The sequence below is a fragment of the Geotrypetes seraphini genome, chromosome 2 (assembly GCF_902459505.1).
Source record: "Geotrypetes seraphini chromosome 2, aGeoSer1.1, whole genome shotgun sequence".
In the NCBI taxonomy this organism is placed as follows: domain Eukaryota; kingdom Metazoa; phylum Chordata; class Amphibia; order Gymnophiona; family Dermophiidae; genus Geotrypetes; species Geotrypetes seraphini.
In genome coordinates, this window is record NC_047085.1 from 395,741,793 (window position 1) to 395,759,302 (window position 17,510).

At 43.6% G+C, this 17,510-nt stretch overlaps 1 protein-coding gene across 1 annotated transcript in view; it reads right to left on the reverse strand.

Annotated features, from left to right (window-relative positions):
- The window catches only part of NUP42 (nucleoporin 42), a 42,287-nt gene extending 34,750 nt beyond the window's left edge, over positions 1 to 7,537 (reverse strand). The window contains exon 1 of the mRNA XM_033930877.1: positions 6,380 to 7,537. Within this exon, the coding sequence (XP_033786768.1) occupies positions 6,380 to 6,476 (97 nt within the window). The 5' untranslated portion in view covers positions 6,477 to 7,537. The remainder of the gene's footprint in view (positions 1 to 6,379) is intronic.
- Between the last annotated feature and the right edge of the window lie 9,973 nt (positions 7,538 to 17,510).

The following is a 17,510-nucleotide window of genomic DNA, read 5'->3' on the forward strand; positions in this document are numbered from 1 at the left end:
GGTCTAAAGTATACAACATGTTTTAACAAAGTTCTATTGAATCTTTCTAGTTGTGGTTCTCCCTGTGGGTGGTAGGAGTGGTATGTGACTTTTTGATGCCACCTCTCTAATTAACCTGCTTTCAAAATCTCTACCTTGGTCAGAGTACAAAATATTTCTCCCATAACACTTTTGCAACTGTCTGCTTGTTATTTTTTAGTAGGGTAGGCTTAGGCATACTGGGTAAAATAATCAGTGACCATCAAAATATTATCAATGTTATGGCTGTCATTTTCCAGACGCAGAAAATTGACGCACACTAGGTCTAGTCATCCATTGCTGGTAATATGCATTAGAGGTGTAGCTCGAGTAGGCAATGTCTTAATACACTTCTCACAGGTCTTAACATACTGTTCAATGTTAGCAGACAATCTGGGCCAGAAGAACCGGGCCTTGATCAGATCAGCTCAGCGGTATGATCCACACCCATATGGCTGGTCTCATCATGTAAACTTCTTAATACAGGACCACAAAATTTCTGGGGCGGCACCAACTGTTTTTTGGGGCAGCTGGTGGCATCTTGGGTGGTTCAATATAATATATCATCTTACATAACTAGATGATCCCATTCATGAAGTAGAAGAGGTACTTCTGGGTGATTTGACATTAAAGACTCAATAGGTTTGTAGTACTTCTTTACTTTCCACACTGGATCTAAACCTGGATCATTTCTCTGGGCCTTCTGCAAGTCAGATTTACTTAAAGGTAAACCATCTTCACTTAGGCTGGCGACATCGGTATAAGACAAAGGTAGGAGAGTGGCAGACCCTGTGGCTGGTTATGTGCACAGGAGGCAGGCCAGAAGAACACTATCAGGTTAAAAATGTAAAAAGGACAAATAGAAATTCCCCCTTTACCAGTATATTCAGGGTTCTGGGACACTGAATTATTAATTATTATATATTATATTATTAATAATTAAATGAATTATTAAAAATCTGAATTATTCTCCTTAAATGATCTTATAACATTATCTGATCTATCTAACTTCCAGTTCCATTGGTCAGATGCAGCTGTTAAATACCTGGGTATCATGATTCATAAGGACCCTGCATTGATAATGGAAATGAATGTATCAAGGATCAAACAAATGGTTACTCAGTCAGTTTCCAACTGGTTCCCACTGTTCTTATCAAGGTGGGGCAGGATAGCATCAATAAAAATGACCTTAGCACCTAGACTCACATATGTCCTATCCATGCTACCCTCTCAATGTAAGAAACCTTTATTTCAGTGGATTAACCAAAAGCTCTTCTTGTTCATTTGGAATAATAAAAAACCCTGTATTGCCCTTACCAAACTGAAAGCATCAAAAGAAAATGGTGGTATGAATCTCTCTGATTTCCAATTTTATTCTTTAGCTTCCCTTGCTAAATATGGAGTGTACTGGGCTCACATCCAGCCTCAGCAGGACCTATCCCCCTGGTTGGAAATGGAAACACATATATGTCATCCTTATCCTTTACAAGTCCTGTGCATTATGAATATCCCTAAGCAACTAAAAGGATACACCCTACTAAGTGTGACACAGCAAGTTATTCGATATCTAGATGGTGTGGCAGACATATCACTATTTAACTGTTCTACTGTTAATGTCCATTTTGAATAATTCCAAACTCAAACATAATGGTAAAACTTTCTGTTGGAAAAAATGGCAAAAAGCTGGAATATGGTATGTAGAACAATTACTGTATAAAAACTTGCTTGTACCATTCTCTGTAATATGTACTCAATTTCCTCAGTGGCTATTGTTGTCTTCTGCTATCAACTCTTTGACTCTTCATACGGAAGCAACCCTCTCTCTGAACACATTTCATCGCTGGAGTGACTTTATGATATCCCGAGGTAGAGCTGTCTTTACTTTCTACAAAATTCTACGTGATCATCGATACACTTTCTCGCCTCAGGATCTAAACCAATGGTCAAATATGATGACATCTCCTATCTCCGCAATAGACTGGAAATCTTACTGGAGCAAAACCAATCGACCCCTCCACTCCTCTAGAGTTTCACAATCCTTATACTTCGTCATGTGGCAAGCTGTGTGGACCGCTCACCGTATGTGGAAAGCAAAATTGAGACCGAATCCTAAATGATGGCACTGTCTCGTTGTGGATGGGACTCTAGATCATATGTTGTTTCACTGCACTGTTGTTCATTCCTTCTGGTCTCATATATGGAACACTATGAAAAATATTACAATAAGTAATTGTGCTCTTACTTTCGACATGATCATACTTCGATCTCAACACCCCTGCTTTGCCAGTTCGGATTGCCCTCCCAGGCTGATTGATAGTATGTTTGCAACTGTTCTTATGCATATTAAAAATTGAAAATCAGCCTCTCTCTGATTACTCTTTCTGGTGGAACTCATTATGTCTTTATAATAGACATGAACAATATGCTGCTGAAAAACTTTGCATTTCTAGAATCTCTTCTTAATTTTCCACCAATAATTCGCCATGGCAATTTCTAGACCAATTTGTGCAATCTCAATTTCATACCTGACCACTCCAAATCTCCTCTTTTCAGTCTATACCCTTCCCGTTTCTTTCATTCATTCGTTACTTTATTCTCCTCTTCTTACGTGTTACAGTATTCTATTGAGCTGATACCTTAGCTTGCAGATAATTGTTGTTTAGATAAACATCCTCTGGATGTCTATATAATAGTATTCATTGTATTTTATTCTGTATTTCTTTGTGTTTGTATTACAAAACCTTAATAAACATTTTGAACTTAAAAAAAAAAAAAAGAAATTCCCCCTTTACCAGAATATTCAGGATTCTGGGACACTGATCCCCTGAGCTATATGCACAGAAGTAGTCCGAGACATTCTCTGCCAGCTCCCACAAAACTATTAACCAGAGAAAGACAGGCTGTTTCTCCCTACTGCTTTCCCCTTCTGACTCCAACTGCCTTCTGAACTTGGTACTAGTGTTGCCAGATACTTTTTTATAATCTCGCCCAATTACCTTGAAAGCAACCAAAAAACAGCAGCCTCAAAACAGCCCAATGTATGAGGGGGGTGCTGAAAAGTTCTCAGTCCAACTAACTTCAGTTGGGACACTCTCTACAAAGTAGCATCTGAACGTACTCACAGAAGATACAAAACAAAATTCACAGACATAAAACAACCTTTTCTAATTGGATTCAAATTGCTCTGGAAGTTCCCTAATACTCTACGGGGAAGGGATTGGGCAGTGGTGTACCTAGGGGACGTGACACCCGGGGCTGATCATTTTTTAACACCCCTCCCAAATATAAAAAGGGATTGGATGAGCCATCCCCCTGCAGCACCCGGGGTGGACTGCCCCCCCCCTCCCCCAGTACGCCACTGCCTGAGGAAGGGAATTTTGGTCTCCAAAAGTTAGTAAAAAATATATTAAAATGAGTCCAATAAAAAGATTATTTTTATTTTCTATTTATAAATGTTTATCAATACAGCTACAATACTACTTTAGTCTAAAAGCAACAACAACAAAATACTTTTTTTCTACCTTTTATCTCTGGTGTCTGTTTTCCTCATCTTTTCTTCACTCTCTATTCCATCCAGCATCTGCCCTCTTTATCAGTCCCTTCTATTTTTCTCTGTCTCCACACCCTTCCCAATATCTGGCATTTCTCCCTTCTCCTTTCCTTCTTCCCATCCCAACTCACCACATACTCTGGCTTCCCTTCCCCCATGCACTGGGATCTCTCTTCTCCTTCCATCTGTCCCTCCATGCTCTGGCATCTCCTTTCCTTCCTTTCCCTCCCTGATGGTCTAGCATTTCAGTTTCTTTCCCTTCCCTCCTCCATGCCCTAGCATCTCTTTCTCCTCTCCTTCCCCCTCCATGCTCTGGTATCTCCTCTCTTTCCTTTCCCTATCTCCCTGGGTCTGGCATCTCTGTCACCTTCCCTTCCTTCCTCCCCATTCCCTGGAATCTCTTCCTCTCCCTTCATGGCCTGGCATCTCCTTTCCTTCCCCTCCCCTCCCCGTGGTCTGGCATCTCTTTTTCTTCTCCCTCCCTCTCCCCAATTGAGTGCATTTTTCTCCCCTCTCCCTTTGTCACTCTGCAGTTAGCAGCGCACCGTTTGCAATTTGCTGCTATGGCCAGCATCGGGCCTTCCTCTCTGCCAGGTCCTGCCTTCATGGAAACAGGAAGTAGATGGGACCTGGGAGAGAGGAAGGCCCAAGGCTGACAAGAGCAGTGAATCATGAACCAGAGGAGGACTAGTCTTCCCTCCCTGTGGTCTCCCATCCCTCCCTTTTGCTTCTGCTCTCTTCCCTGTATGCGATCTGGCACCTCTCCCGCATACTCTTCCCCATCCTACTGTCAAACTCATGAGATTGCCCACAACAAGTTCGCAGCTTTCCTTCTTCTTTCCATTCAACACAGGTTGTGCCATGATGCAGCCCAAATTACCACACAAAAATCTAAAACCAGCCCCCAAATCTGCAACTACTCGAAATTTCCCACAACCAGCGTTTCAAAGCAGCTCAATTGGGTGAGAAAACCTCGGCCCTGGCAACTATGCTCTGTACACTGTTTTCAGAATGAAAAACTCTGGATTTTTCAAAAGCACCCATGGTACCTCTCTGCTCTACGACAGTATTTCTTAAAATACGGTACGTGTACTCTAGGGGGTACGCCGCCTGGCCATCAATCTGTAGAAGAAGCAGTGGTGGCCGCCCCCAACGGGGATCCCATATTCCTCTGTCCACTCCCCCCCCCCCAGCTGAAGCCACATCCAACATCTCCGCCCCCCCCCCCGGGCTGAAGCTGCTTCCGACGATCTCCGCCCCCCATTGCCGCTTCTGATATTCTCCGCCCCGTCCCTGCTCTCGAAGACAACACAGAAACCTTATTCGAGCTGCACTCACTTCTTCCGTCTTCAGTGGCCTTCCTTGCATGGGTGGTGCGTGCAAGTGGCTGACCCAGAAACCTTCTCTCTGATGTCAAGAGTTGATTTTAGGGCGAAAGCTTGTGGGTCAGCCACGTGCAGCATGCGAGTCACTGCTTGCGCCGTCCATGCAGGGAGTGCTGCTGAAGGGTGAAGACCGAAGGAGCAAGTGAGGCTTGAAGAAGGTTTCTGTGTCAGCTTTGGGCATGGGGGTGGAGATCGTCGGAAGTGTTTAGCGTGGGGGGCAGTGCGGAGATTGTCAGAAGTGGCTTCAGTGCTGGGGGGGTAGCAGAGATTGTCAGAAGTGGCTTCAGTGCTGGGGGGGGGGGTAGCAGAGATTGTCAGAAGTGGCTTCAGTGCTGGGGGGGTAGCAGAGATTGTCAGAAGTGGCTTCAGTGCTGGGGGGGGGTAGCAGAGATTGTCAGAAGTGGCTTCAGTGCTGGGGGGGTAGCAGAGATTGTCAGAAGTGGCTTCAGTGCTGGGGGGGGGGGTAGCATAGATTGTCAGAAGTGGCTTCAGTGCTGGGGGGGGGGGGTAGCAGAGATTGTCAGAAGTGGCTTCAGTGCTGGGGGGGTAGCAGAGATTGTCAGAAGTGGCTTCAGTGCTGGGGGGGTAGCAGAGATTGTCAGAAGTGGCTTCAGTGCTGGGGGGGGGTAGCATAGATTGTCAGAAGTGGCTTCAGTGCTGGGGGGGGGTAGCAGAGATTGTCGGAAGCGGCTTCAGCGCTGGTGGGCGGACATGATCTTTAATGACAAAGGCTGGAAGGCAGGGAGGGAGAAGAAGGACGAGAGGGAGAAATGTTGGATATGGTGGTGGAGAGGAACAGATAGAAGGGGATGCAAGGTGGGGGAATACTGAACATAGTGTTGGAGCGAGAGAGAGATGTGACATGGAGCTGGAGAGGGGTGATAGGAATGGACATGGAGCTCGTAGGAGAAGGAGGAAGAGTTGAAATAACCTGTAACCCATTCTGAGCTCTTTGGGGACAATGGGATAGAAAACAAATTAAATAAATAAAAAAAAAACGGAAGTGGATTCCATCTAAACGGCTCCCGAGCATGGGGAGAATACCCTACTATCCAGGGCATATCTATTGCACTTGAATTTTCTTGATACACTTTATCCATCAGGGAACAGGATCTCAATATGACCCATCTTTTCTCAGTCTATATCAATTTGCTCAGTCTACTCGGATTTATCCGATACTTCACTTCTGCTGTAGTACAGAGCCCTGCAACAGCCCGTAGGCTTGACTTGTTCCCTGATCTGAGGAGACCGAAGATACCAACCAGACGAATGAGCCGAAAAGCAAGATACGCTTCTGCGCCCACCAGGAGCGTGGAGGCGTCGCAGCAGCTGACGCCGCAAAATCGGAAAACCTCAGTTTAACTAACGAGGTCCCTCACTCCTTAGCGAGCCAGATTCTCCCCCTGAAAACGCTGCTCATACTCACCGAGCGACGGAGGCTGGCGGCCTCCCCGCGGGTGCTCATTCCAGCAGCGTTCCCCAAACCGGCAGCGGCCCTGCAAGAAGAACTGGCACACCGGCATCTCCTTCCCGCACTAACTGTATCTGCGGGTAAAGTGCAAGCAGCCCGCTCCCCGCGCCTCGCGTGACCCGGAAGTGCACGACGACGGCCATCTTTGATCCAGACCGGCCGGAACACCCGCGTCGCACCTGCGTCTCCGAGCGGCTAAAATACACGGGAGTAGGACTGGCCGGAGAAGGAGTGGACCGTACGGGCTGCCTTTTCTTTTATGGTGGACGTTTTATGTGTGTCAAACAAATGCTATTTCTCATACTGCTTTCTTCGTTTGCTGTCAGCTGTATCTTCAATGTAGCTCTTCTCCGGGAAGGGGTAAAACGCGGATCTAAAACCGCACGTCCTTAAAAAACTGAGGTCCGTGCCCCTTTCTGGCTCTGGCAGACGAACAAAAATCTGAATCATATAGAGGACTTGGAGACACTGTGTGTTGAGGAGAACGATGTCTACTTGAAGATTTTTGACATCTTCAATACCAATCTGATTTAGACCACCAATGAATGGCCACCTCTTACTCTTCAAAACATGAACGCGATGTGATGCTATCTTGAGGTTGATCACCCTGAAGAAGAGTGGCAATGCTTCGACGAGGAGCGTCGGTGAGAACATTGGTGGGAAGATCAATGTCTTGAATATCATTTAGCAAGGGAATAACAGTGTCTCACAGGAGATCCTTGATGAGTTTGATGTGCCAATGGATAGCTGACAACAGTACTTTGAGGCATTGTAACGCTATACTCAAGCTGGGCCGGTACTAAGGAAGTCAATGGTAGCACGGGCCTGCAATGCAATGTAAATATATTACAGAGCTCTCTCTGGGAGAACTCGTCCAGTTTCTCCCTAAAAGAAGGCATGGGTGCAGCAGGTTGTCTCAGAGTGGGTGACCACAGTAAGGATGCACATCTTGTAGGAGTGACAACCTACAAAGCTTGAGAGCGATGTTTGTTTGGGTGGCTTCTTAGCTGGCTTCCCTGATGCTGGAATTTCTTGCAATATCGATGTCGAAGTCTTCGATGTCAACACCTGTGAAGATTTAGCAACATTCATAGCAGCACTGAATAACTGCTCTTGTTGAGTGCAATAGGCTTTAAGAGAGCAGATTTTAAAATGGAACAGTGAGAAGAAGTCTCTATTTTGTGTTTAGGGCCTAAACACTGTAGACACCATTTATGGGAGTCTGCAGCTGAAATACACTGCTGACGCTTTGTCACACTTTTTAAAACTCATCAAAAATCTTGACAGACAGAAAAAAAATTACTTACCATACCCTTCTAATAAACAGGCTTCAATCTATTGGTGTGACAGACCAGGTTTTGCTCTGGTTCAAGTCTTACTTCGAAAACCGTTCATCAAATGTCTTTTTCAATAATTCATCTTCAGATAGTTATTCATTTCCATATGGCATTCCTCAAGGATCAATACTTTCACCTTTACTGTTCAACACTTTTCTTGCCCCCCTTATGACTCTCTGCCAGTCTATTAATTTACAAGAAATAACAGCAATAAACGGAAAGCTGGATCAAATTCATCATTGCCTAGATACCAATAGACTAGCCTTGAATATCAATAAAACTACCGTTATGCTCTTTCCATGGAAGGACTGCAGTAGACTTCTTTCTCCCATTTCTATTAAAGGTATTCCTTTGCAGATGGCACACAATATTAGGATTCTTGGAGTAATATTTGATAATAAACTAACTTATCATGATCACATAAGCCATGTGGTCAAATCCACTTTCTACAGACTCCGCCAAATTCGTTCAGTGGCCAAATTTTTATGTGCAAAATCCCTGAATATTTTAATTCATTCTTTAGTAATTTCCAAAATTGATTATTGTAATGCACTATTTAAAGGTCTACCGCAAAAAGAAATCAGACGTCTTCAAATTATTCAGAACGCCTCCGTTAAAATTATTTATAAAGCCAAAAAATTTGATCACGTCTCTCCATTACTTAAAAAGGCACATTGGCTCCCAGTTGCACACCGTATCTTAATCAAATTATGCTTACTTACTTTTAAATCATTATTATTTAAAACCCCTGCTTTTATTTTTAGTTTTAATTCCTCATCTCACCTCAAGACAGTTAAGATCACAAGATCAACACTTATTGAAAGTTATCAATACGAGGCGTCACACTATTTTCTCAATAACAGCTCCTCAATCTTGGAATGACCTCCCACTATTTATTAGAGAGGAAAAGCACTTAGATAAATTAAAGTCCAAACTTAAGAGTTTCCTTTTTATAGATGCTTTTAGTGAATAAATTTCAAAGATTCGGTCTCTTTTTATTTTATATATTATTATAAATTTTATCTGTTGCCCCTCCTATTGTTTTTTCCTTAAACGTTTTAAAATTAATATTGATTGTAACCCATTAATAATTTTCCCTCTGCTTTGATATTATATGTATAAGTTAAACTATGTATAGAAATGTTTGTATTTGTTATTTTAATTTGATATGACTATTGTTTGCCTGATTTGTTGCCCATATTTGATTATTTATGAAATTGTACATCACCTAGAAATTGTGATAGGCGATTAATCAAATTATATAATAAACTTGGAAACTTCCTAAATCATGGGATGATCTTACAAGGGCTGCTGAGCAGGGATGGTGTGTATCTATCAAAGAAGGAAAGAAGTGTCTTTGCCAGCAGGCTGGCTAATCTACTAAACAGGGCTTTAAACTAGAAGTAATGGGGCAGGGTGATCAAAGCACCTGGGTGAGTATAAGACCTCAGGTAAGTAAAACACTTAATACCTCTACACCAGGGATCTCAGAGTCCCTCCTTGAGGGCCGCAATCCAGTCGGGTTTCAGGATTTCCCCAATGAATATGCATTGAAAGCAGTGCATGCACATAGATCTCATGCATATTCATTGGGGAAATCCTGAAAACCCAACTGGATTGCAGCCCTCCAGGAGGGACTTTGAGACCCCTGCTCTACACGGATGGGAAAAGGGGGCAATGTCTGGAAAGCAGTATATACTAATGCTCAAAGTATGGGAAACAAGATTCTGTATCTAGAAGCTATGATGGAAAAAGAGGAGTTGGATAGAGTGGCAATGACAGATATGGTTCACAGAGAACCGTGACTAGGCTGTAGTTATATTGGCCTACAATCTGTTCAGAAAAGACAGGGTAGGAAGAAAAGGAGGAGGAATAGCATTGTATGTTAAAGAACAGATTAGAGTAGTACTGTTTTATACTCATGGGTTCTTCTGTTCTGTTGGACTTTTTGGTGTTTAAAAGAACATATTAAAACCACACAATTGCAGGATCTATAGGGCAAGGAAGAGGCACTGTGGATCAATTTGGAAAGAGGGAATGGTGATATACAGGCCTCCTTTACAGACGGAAGAAGTAGACAGAAATGTACTAGTAGACATTCAGAATATATCTAAAAAAGGGGAAGTCTTACTAATAGGTGATTTTAACATACCAGATGTTGATTGGGGGTACACCTATTGCAGGGTCTTCTAGAAGTAGGGAGATTCTGGATTCTCTACAAGGAGAATTGTTCCAGCAGTTGGCAATGGAACTTAACAGAATGGGGTCATACTGGACTTAGTGCTTACAAATGGGAAAAGTGTTTCTGATGTTACAGTGGGTGATCATCTGGCATCCAATGATCACTGATTGGTACAGTTTAATATTAAGATGGGAGCAGACAGGGCTCATTCAAAAGCAAAGGTTCTAGACTTTTTTTAAAAAAACTATAACTTTGTTTAGATGGGGATTTACATAAAGGAATTATTGTCTGGATGAGAATGTCTGGAAGGAGTGGAAATGCAGTGGGCAAAATTGAAAGGAGCGACAAACCTTTTTGTGAGGCGAGTAAATAAAGTAAGAGGAATAGAAGGCCACTTTGGTTCTCAAAAGTAGTAGCTGAAAAGGTAAGGAATAAGAGGTTATTTTTCATAAACTACAAAAGATCGCAGAAAGAGAAAGACAGGCAAAAAATATCTGGAAAAGTTAAGAGAGGCTGGTCTTGTAGTCAGGAAAGCAAAGATGCAAATGGAAAATAAAATAACTGACGGTAAAATAGGGAGACAAGACATTTTTTAGATATATTAGTGATAGGAAGAAGTGCAAAAGTGGCATTATGAGATTCTAAGGTGAAGGGGAAGAATTTGTAGAAACTGACAAAGAAAAGGCCGAATTGCTTAACAGATATTTCTGTTCTATGTTCATGACTGAAGCGCCAGGAGTGGGACCACAGAAGATAAACATGAAGAGGGATGGAGGAGTAATAGAACCTGATCGATTTTTAGAGGGTTGTGTTTGTGAGGACCTAGCTAAAATAAAGGTAGACAAAGCAATGGGGCCAGATGGTGTACATCCTAGGGTGCTGAAAAACTTAGGGAAGTTCTAGTAGCTCCGCTGACTGACCTTTTCAATGACTCTCTAGAGTCCGGAGTGGTACTGGAGGACTGGCTGTGGATGTGGTCCCTCTCTACAAAAGTGGAAGTAGGGAATTGCAGGCCGGTAAGTCTGACTTCTGTGGTAAGCAAATTAATGGAAACACTTAAAACAGAGAATGACCAATCATGTCTCCCCTTTCTCTACGCTCCTCAAGAGTGTATAACTGTAGTTTGCCCAGTCTTTCTTTGTATGAGAGAATCCAGGACTGGAAGCAACATGGATTCACTAGAGGTAGGTCTTGTCAGACAAATCTGATCAATTTTTTTGATTGGGTGACCAGAGAATTGGATAGAGGATGTGCGCTAGATGTGGTGTATTTAGATTTTAGCAAAGCCTTTGACAGTGTTCCACACAGATGTCTAATAAATAAACTGAGTGCCCTTGGGATTGGTCCCAAAGTGACGGGCTGGGTCAAGAACCGGTTGAGTGGAAGGCAACAGAGGGTAGTGATCAATGGAGATCGCTCTGAGGAAAGGGACGTTACCAGTGGTGTGCCTCAAGGTTCTGTTCTTGGGCCTGTTCTTTTTAACATTTTTATAAACGATATTGCTGAAGGGTTGTTGGGTAAGATTTGCCTCTTTTCGAATGATATGAAAATCTGCACTAGAGTAGACCCGCCAGATGACGTGAATAACATGACGAAAGACTTGGTGAAACTTGAAGAATGGTCTGAAATTTGGCAGCTAAAATTTAATGCTAAGAAATGCAAGGTCATGCATTTGGGCTGCAAAAACTCAAGGGAACGGTACAGATTAGGGAATGAAGAGCTTATATGCACAACAGAAGAGCGGGACTTGGGTGTGATTGTATATGATGATGTTAAGATGGCCAAACAGGTTGAAAGGGTAATGGCGAAAGTTAGAAGGATGCTAGGTTGCATAGGGAGAGGTATGGCTAGTAGGAAAAAGGAGGTATTGATGCCCCTGTATAAAAGACTTTGGTGAGATCTCATTTAGAATATTGCATACAATTCTGGAGCCCACACCTTCAAAAAGATATAAAAAGGATGGAGTCGGTCCAGAGGATAGCTACTAAAATGGTATGTGGGCTTCATCAAAAGGTGTATGGGGACAGACTTAAAGATCTCAATCTGTATACTTTGGAGGAAAGGTGGGAGAGGGGAGATATGATAAAGATGTTTGAGAGGGGAGATATGATAAAGATGTTTAAATACCTACGTAATGTAAATGCGCCATGAGTCAAGTCTCTTTAATTTGAAAGGAAACTCTGCAATGAGAGGGCATAGGATGAAGTTAAGAGGTGATAAGCTCCGGAGTAATCTAAGAAAATACTTTTTTTACAGAAAGGGTGGTAGATGCATGGAACAGTCTCCCAGAAGAGGTGGTGGAAATGGAGACTGTCTGAATTCAAGAGGGCCTGGGATAAGTATGTGGGATCTCTTGGAGAGAGAAAGAAAACATAGAAACATAGAAAGATGACGGCAGAAAAGGGCTACAGCCCATCAAGTCTGCCCACTCTTCTGACCCACCCCATCAAGTCTGAGTGCTAATGACCCAGATCCTTAGCTTGACCCCCATAGGGATCCCACGTGGATGTCCCATTTATTCATAAAATCGAGCACGCTGGTGGCCTTGACCACCTGCACCGGAAGTTTGTTCCAGTGATCTACAACCCTTTCTGTGAAGAAATACTTCCTGGTGTCACCATTAAATTTCCCTCCTCTGAGTTTGAGCGGGTGCCCCCTTGTGACCGAGGGTCCCCTGGGGAAGAATATATCGCTTTCCGCCTCGACACGACCTGTGATGTACTTAAATGTCTCAATCATGTCTCCCCTTTCTCTACGCTCCTCAAGAGTATATAACTGTAGTTTGCCCAGTCTTTCTTCGTATGAGAGACTCTTGAGTCCAGAGACCATTCTAGTGGCCATTCGCTGGACAGATTCAGCTCGAAGCACATCTTTTTGGTAGTGTGGTCTCCAAAATTGCACACAGTATTCCAGGTGAGGTCTCACCATGGTTCTGTAAAGCGGCATTATGACTTCAGGTTTGCGGCTGATGAAGCCTCTATTGATACATCCCAACATCTGCCTTGGATGAGGCCTGCTCCACTTGTTTGGCAGCCTTCATATCTGCACTGACGATTACTCCCAAGTCCCGTTCTTCTTAAGTCCTAGCTAGTGTTTCCCCGTTTAAGGTGTAAGTTTTGCATGGATTTCCGCAGCCGAGATGCATGACCTTACATTTCTTAGCGTTGAAGCCCAGCTGCCATGTCGAGGACCAGTTTTCCAACGTGATCAGATCCTGCGTCATACTATCCTTGAGATTGCTTTCACTTACTATATTACACAGTTTAGATAATGGTTACTGTGGGTGGGCAGACTAGATGGGCCATCTGGTCTTTTATCTGCCATCATGTTTCTATGAAATTGAATTGTCAAGAAAAATAAAAATTTACGAAAGCGGGAAGGCAAACTTAGACTGAACGAAGTCCAACCAAACGATACTTTTTCACTCTACAGAAAATGAAGAATTGAGATGCCACGAACCTCAGTGGGTGGGAAGACAGTTGCAAAGTTTCTTAAAGTGACAGTTCACTTTTCATACTGTCCATCTTGGGGCTCCGTGGATGACTTTACCCATATGTGAGAATGTGCTGCTTGCTTGTCCTAGAATAACTTTCTTTCTTTCACACCCAGGTCCATCGTCCCAGGCAAAATCTCTCTCTCTCCAGCCAACATTTCCCCTTCCTGCAGCCAGCTTAGCGTTAAGCCAGTCTTTGGCCTGGCAGCTCTAGTGAATGGTGGCCTGCACCAGGCCTTTCCCTCTGACCCAGCCTGCTCCCTAATGACACAACTTCCTGTATCTCCTGAAAGGCTGTAGGTAGGGAGAGAAGAGATGCAGGACTGTACTGAGAGGAGGAAGGCAGGCAGAAAGTGGACTGCAGGTGATTATTAATCACATTTACATTTTAAAAAAATGTACATTTACGTTTTAAAAATGTACATTTACATTTTAAAAATGTACATTTACATTAAAAAAAAAAATTTTTGCCAGCATCTGCAAGTCAGCTTAGAATGTTCATATAGTTGCTGACACCAATGATAAAGAAAGCCTTAGTCTCTACAACACCGGCGATCCTCTGCAGGCTGCCCTAATTAGCTGAAGGTGAGACTGGGAGGCCAAGGGGAAGCCGGAGAACACTAGAAAGGGGGGGCCCTGGTGTAGAAGTACACAGAGGAAGGGAGGGTCCAAAGAGACGTGCATATGTCAGACTGAGGGACATAAGAATTGCCGCTGCTGGGTCAGACCAGCGGTCCATTGTGCCCAGCAGTCCGCTCATGTGGCGGCCCCCAGGTCAAAGACCAGTGCTCTAAATGAGTCCAGCCTCACATGCATACATCCCAGTTTAGCAGGACCATGTCCAACTTTGTCTTGAATCCCTGGAGGGTGTTTTCACCTATAACAGACACCGGAAGAGCATTCCAATTTTCTACCACTCTCTGGGTGAAGAACTTCCTTATGTTTGTACAGAATCTATCCCTTTTCAACTTTAGAGAGTGCCCTCTCGTTCTCCCTACCTTGGAAAGGGTGAAAATCTGTCTTTATCTGCTAAGTCTATTCCCTTCAGTATTTTGAATGTTTCAATCATGTCCCCTCTCAGTCTCCTCTTTTCAAGGGAGAAGAGGCCCAGTTTCTCCAATCTCTCACTGTATGGCAACTCTTCCAGCCCCTTAACCATTTTAGTTGCTCTTCTATGGATCCTTTCAAGTAGTACCGTGTCCTTCTTCATGTATGGCGACCAGTGCTGGATGCAGTACTCCAGGTGAGGGTGAATCATGGCCCGGTACAGCGGCATGATAACCTTCTCCAATCTATTCGTGGTCCCCTTCTTTATCATTCCTAGCATTCTGTTCGCCCTTTTCGCCGCCGCCGCACATTGCGCAGGCGGCTTCATTAATTTGTCGATCAGAACTCCCAAGTCTCGTTCCTGGGAGGTATTTCCAAGTACCGCCCTGGACATCCTATATTCATGAGATTTTTGTTACTGACATGCATCACTTTACACTTATCCACGTTGAACCTCATTTGCCATGTAGATGCCCATTTTGCGAGCTTGATTATGTCACATTGCAGATCTTCGCAATCCCCCTGTGTCTTTACTACTCTGAATAACTACCACACTCCTTCCCTTCCCCTGGCCTGGAACTTCCTCTCTGACAGGGGGAGGGGGAACAAATAATGGGTTTAAAAAACAGAGGAGGGGGAGAGATGGTGGACAATGGAATTTAGGGAGGGAAGGAACAGAAAGGGAGAGAAGTTGGACACAAGGGATGGTGTAGAGAAGGAGGGGATACAGATACTAGATAGGAGGGTAGTTGGGAAGAGAAAGGGAGAGCTGGTGGACCCTGGGGTGATGGGGAAGAGGGGAGAGATGCTAGATGAAAGGGTAGTTAAGAAAAGGAGAGATGGTGGATCTGGGGATGGTGGGGTCCATCACTGCAGCTGTGGGGATAGAGATGAAAAAAGGAAAGATGCCAGACCTCTGGGGGAGAGAAGGGAAACAGAAGAGGAGGACAGAGATGGAAAATGGATGGTTAGCACGGAGAAAGAAGAAAACGACAAATCGGCAGGAGACCCAGCAAGCAAGTTATCAGAAGATGTTTGTCGCAGAGCCTGGGACCAAAATGATTTGAATAATGACCAGACAACAAAATATAGAAAAAATAATTTTATTTTCTGTTTTGTGATTACAATATGTCAGATTTGAAATGTGTATCCTGCCAGAGCTGGTATTAGACTGCGAACGTGAGCTAGAATTTAACAGAGAGGGGAAAAAGTATTTTTTGTTTATTTTGTTTATACCACAGCGCCAGTGTGGGTAGGAGAGGGCAAAGGGGGTGGGGTGGGTGAAAAGGCTACAAAATAAACCCACCAGGATGTTTGCAAAAAAAAAAAAAAAAAAAAAATCAAAACCCAAAAAACCAAACGACCCAATTGGACAGGAAAATTGAATTAAAAAAAAAAAAAAAAAAGATCGATTCAAAAGGCTGAATCGAATCAAAATTTTTTTCCTGAATCAGGCAGCACTACTATGAAGTAGCAGTCCAGCACTTCAGGACTGCGTCTTTCCTCAGACAGGGGGACCACCTGGAAGGGTCTCAAGGCACTGAAGCCACCGAGAAAGCAAACCTTAAACGAAATAAACAAGAAAAGCAGCAGAGCAACTGCAAGAGACTTCTGCATGGATTGCTTGCAGAAACTGTAACTGTTTGCTAGCTCTCAGGCTAAGGGAGTGGAGCATGTGCTCAGAAAAGTGTAGGATTTCTGCAACTCTCAGATTGCGGGTTGGGAATGAACACCTAGCATATGGAATCTGAAAGGGATGTAATAGAGTTGAACTTTATAGGCACCTCTCTCGATTCAAAATAAATCTGCAGAAGTCAGTGGCCTCAGCACTGCAGTCCAGTGTGAAGACTGTATGGTGACATGTTTTTGCATTGTGTTGGGCAGATGGGATGATCATAACAGCTGATCTGACTCTTTTATATACCACTATATGTACAACCTTTGATTTAAGATTTTTAAATTAAAGTTGAATGGCAAGCTTATCCTCTCACTTTGTTTGGGAATATAGTTATTTAACATGATATTGATTGGTTATATGTTTTTGAAATTCTTCCCATATGTTGGCAAGTAAAAGATGAGAAGATCTTCCATAGCCATTTGCAAGTCTATTTTTGCCAGGAGACACATACATGCTCACTTGTCAATGGTCACAATTCAGACCCCTGTAAATGTAATCTGGGTTTATTGAGTGTATATTATTTTAACCATAGTCTGCAGCATGGGACAACAACCAATCATGGTAACCAAGATTTCTCCATCACCTCCATGGAACCAGTTTCTTAGAGACAGAACATTTGAATTGCTTAATTATTATAGAACAGTGGTTCCCAACCCTGTCCTGGAGGAACACCAGGCCAATTGGGTTTTCAGGCTAGCCCTAATGAATATGCATGAAGCAAATTTGCATGCCTATCATTTCCATCATATGCAAATCTCTCTCATGCATATTCATTAGGGCTAGCCTGAAAACCCGATTGGCCTGGTGTTCCTTCAGGACAGGGTTGGTAATCACTGTTATAGAAGACAAAAAGAGCAATTTCTTCATCTTTGAAAGTTTGGGGTTTGTTAAAAAATAGAGCAATATGGCATTGCCCTCACTTATTAACCCATTTTATTTTATTAACCCATTTTCTGTCCATTTGCCAAAACCTGGCCTTTCTAGCAGGTACAGATACCTTTAGTTTCCTGTATCCAAAATGAGTAATTATGCAAACCCCACCACCCCTAGCAGCAGGAGGGATATCCACTCTTTCCTGCTGCCGTTTTACGAAGACCGGCCTGAGGGATGCCTCCTACCTCCAGCCAGCAGGCCCACCACTTCTTCAAAATGGCGGGCCTTCCCGGTGCATCCTGGGATGCGCTGAGGAGAGGCCTAAGGCTCCGACTGGCCCAGTTTACTCAATGCCCCCCCATAGGAGGGGCCTTTGGCATCTAGCCCAATCAGAGCCTTAGGCCCCTCCCTGGATGCACCAGGGAGGGGGCCTAAGGCTCTGATTGGTCCAGGGGCCTTAAGCAAGCCTGGGCCAA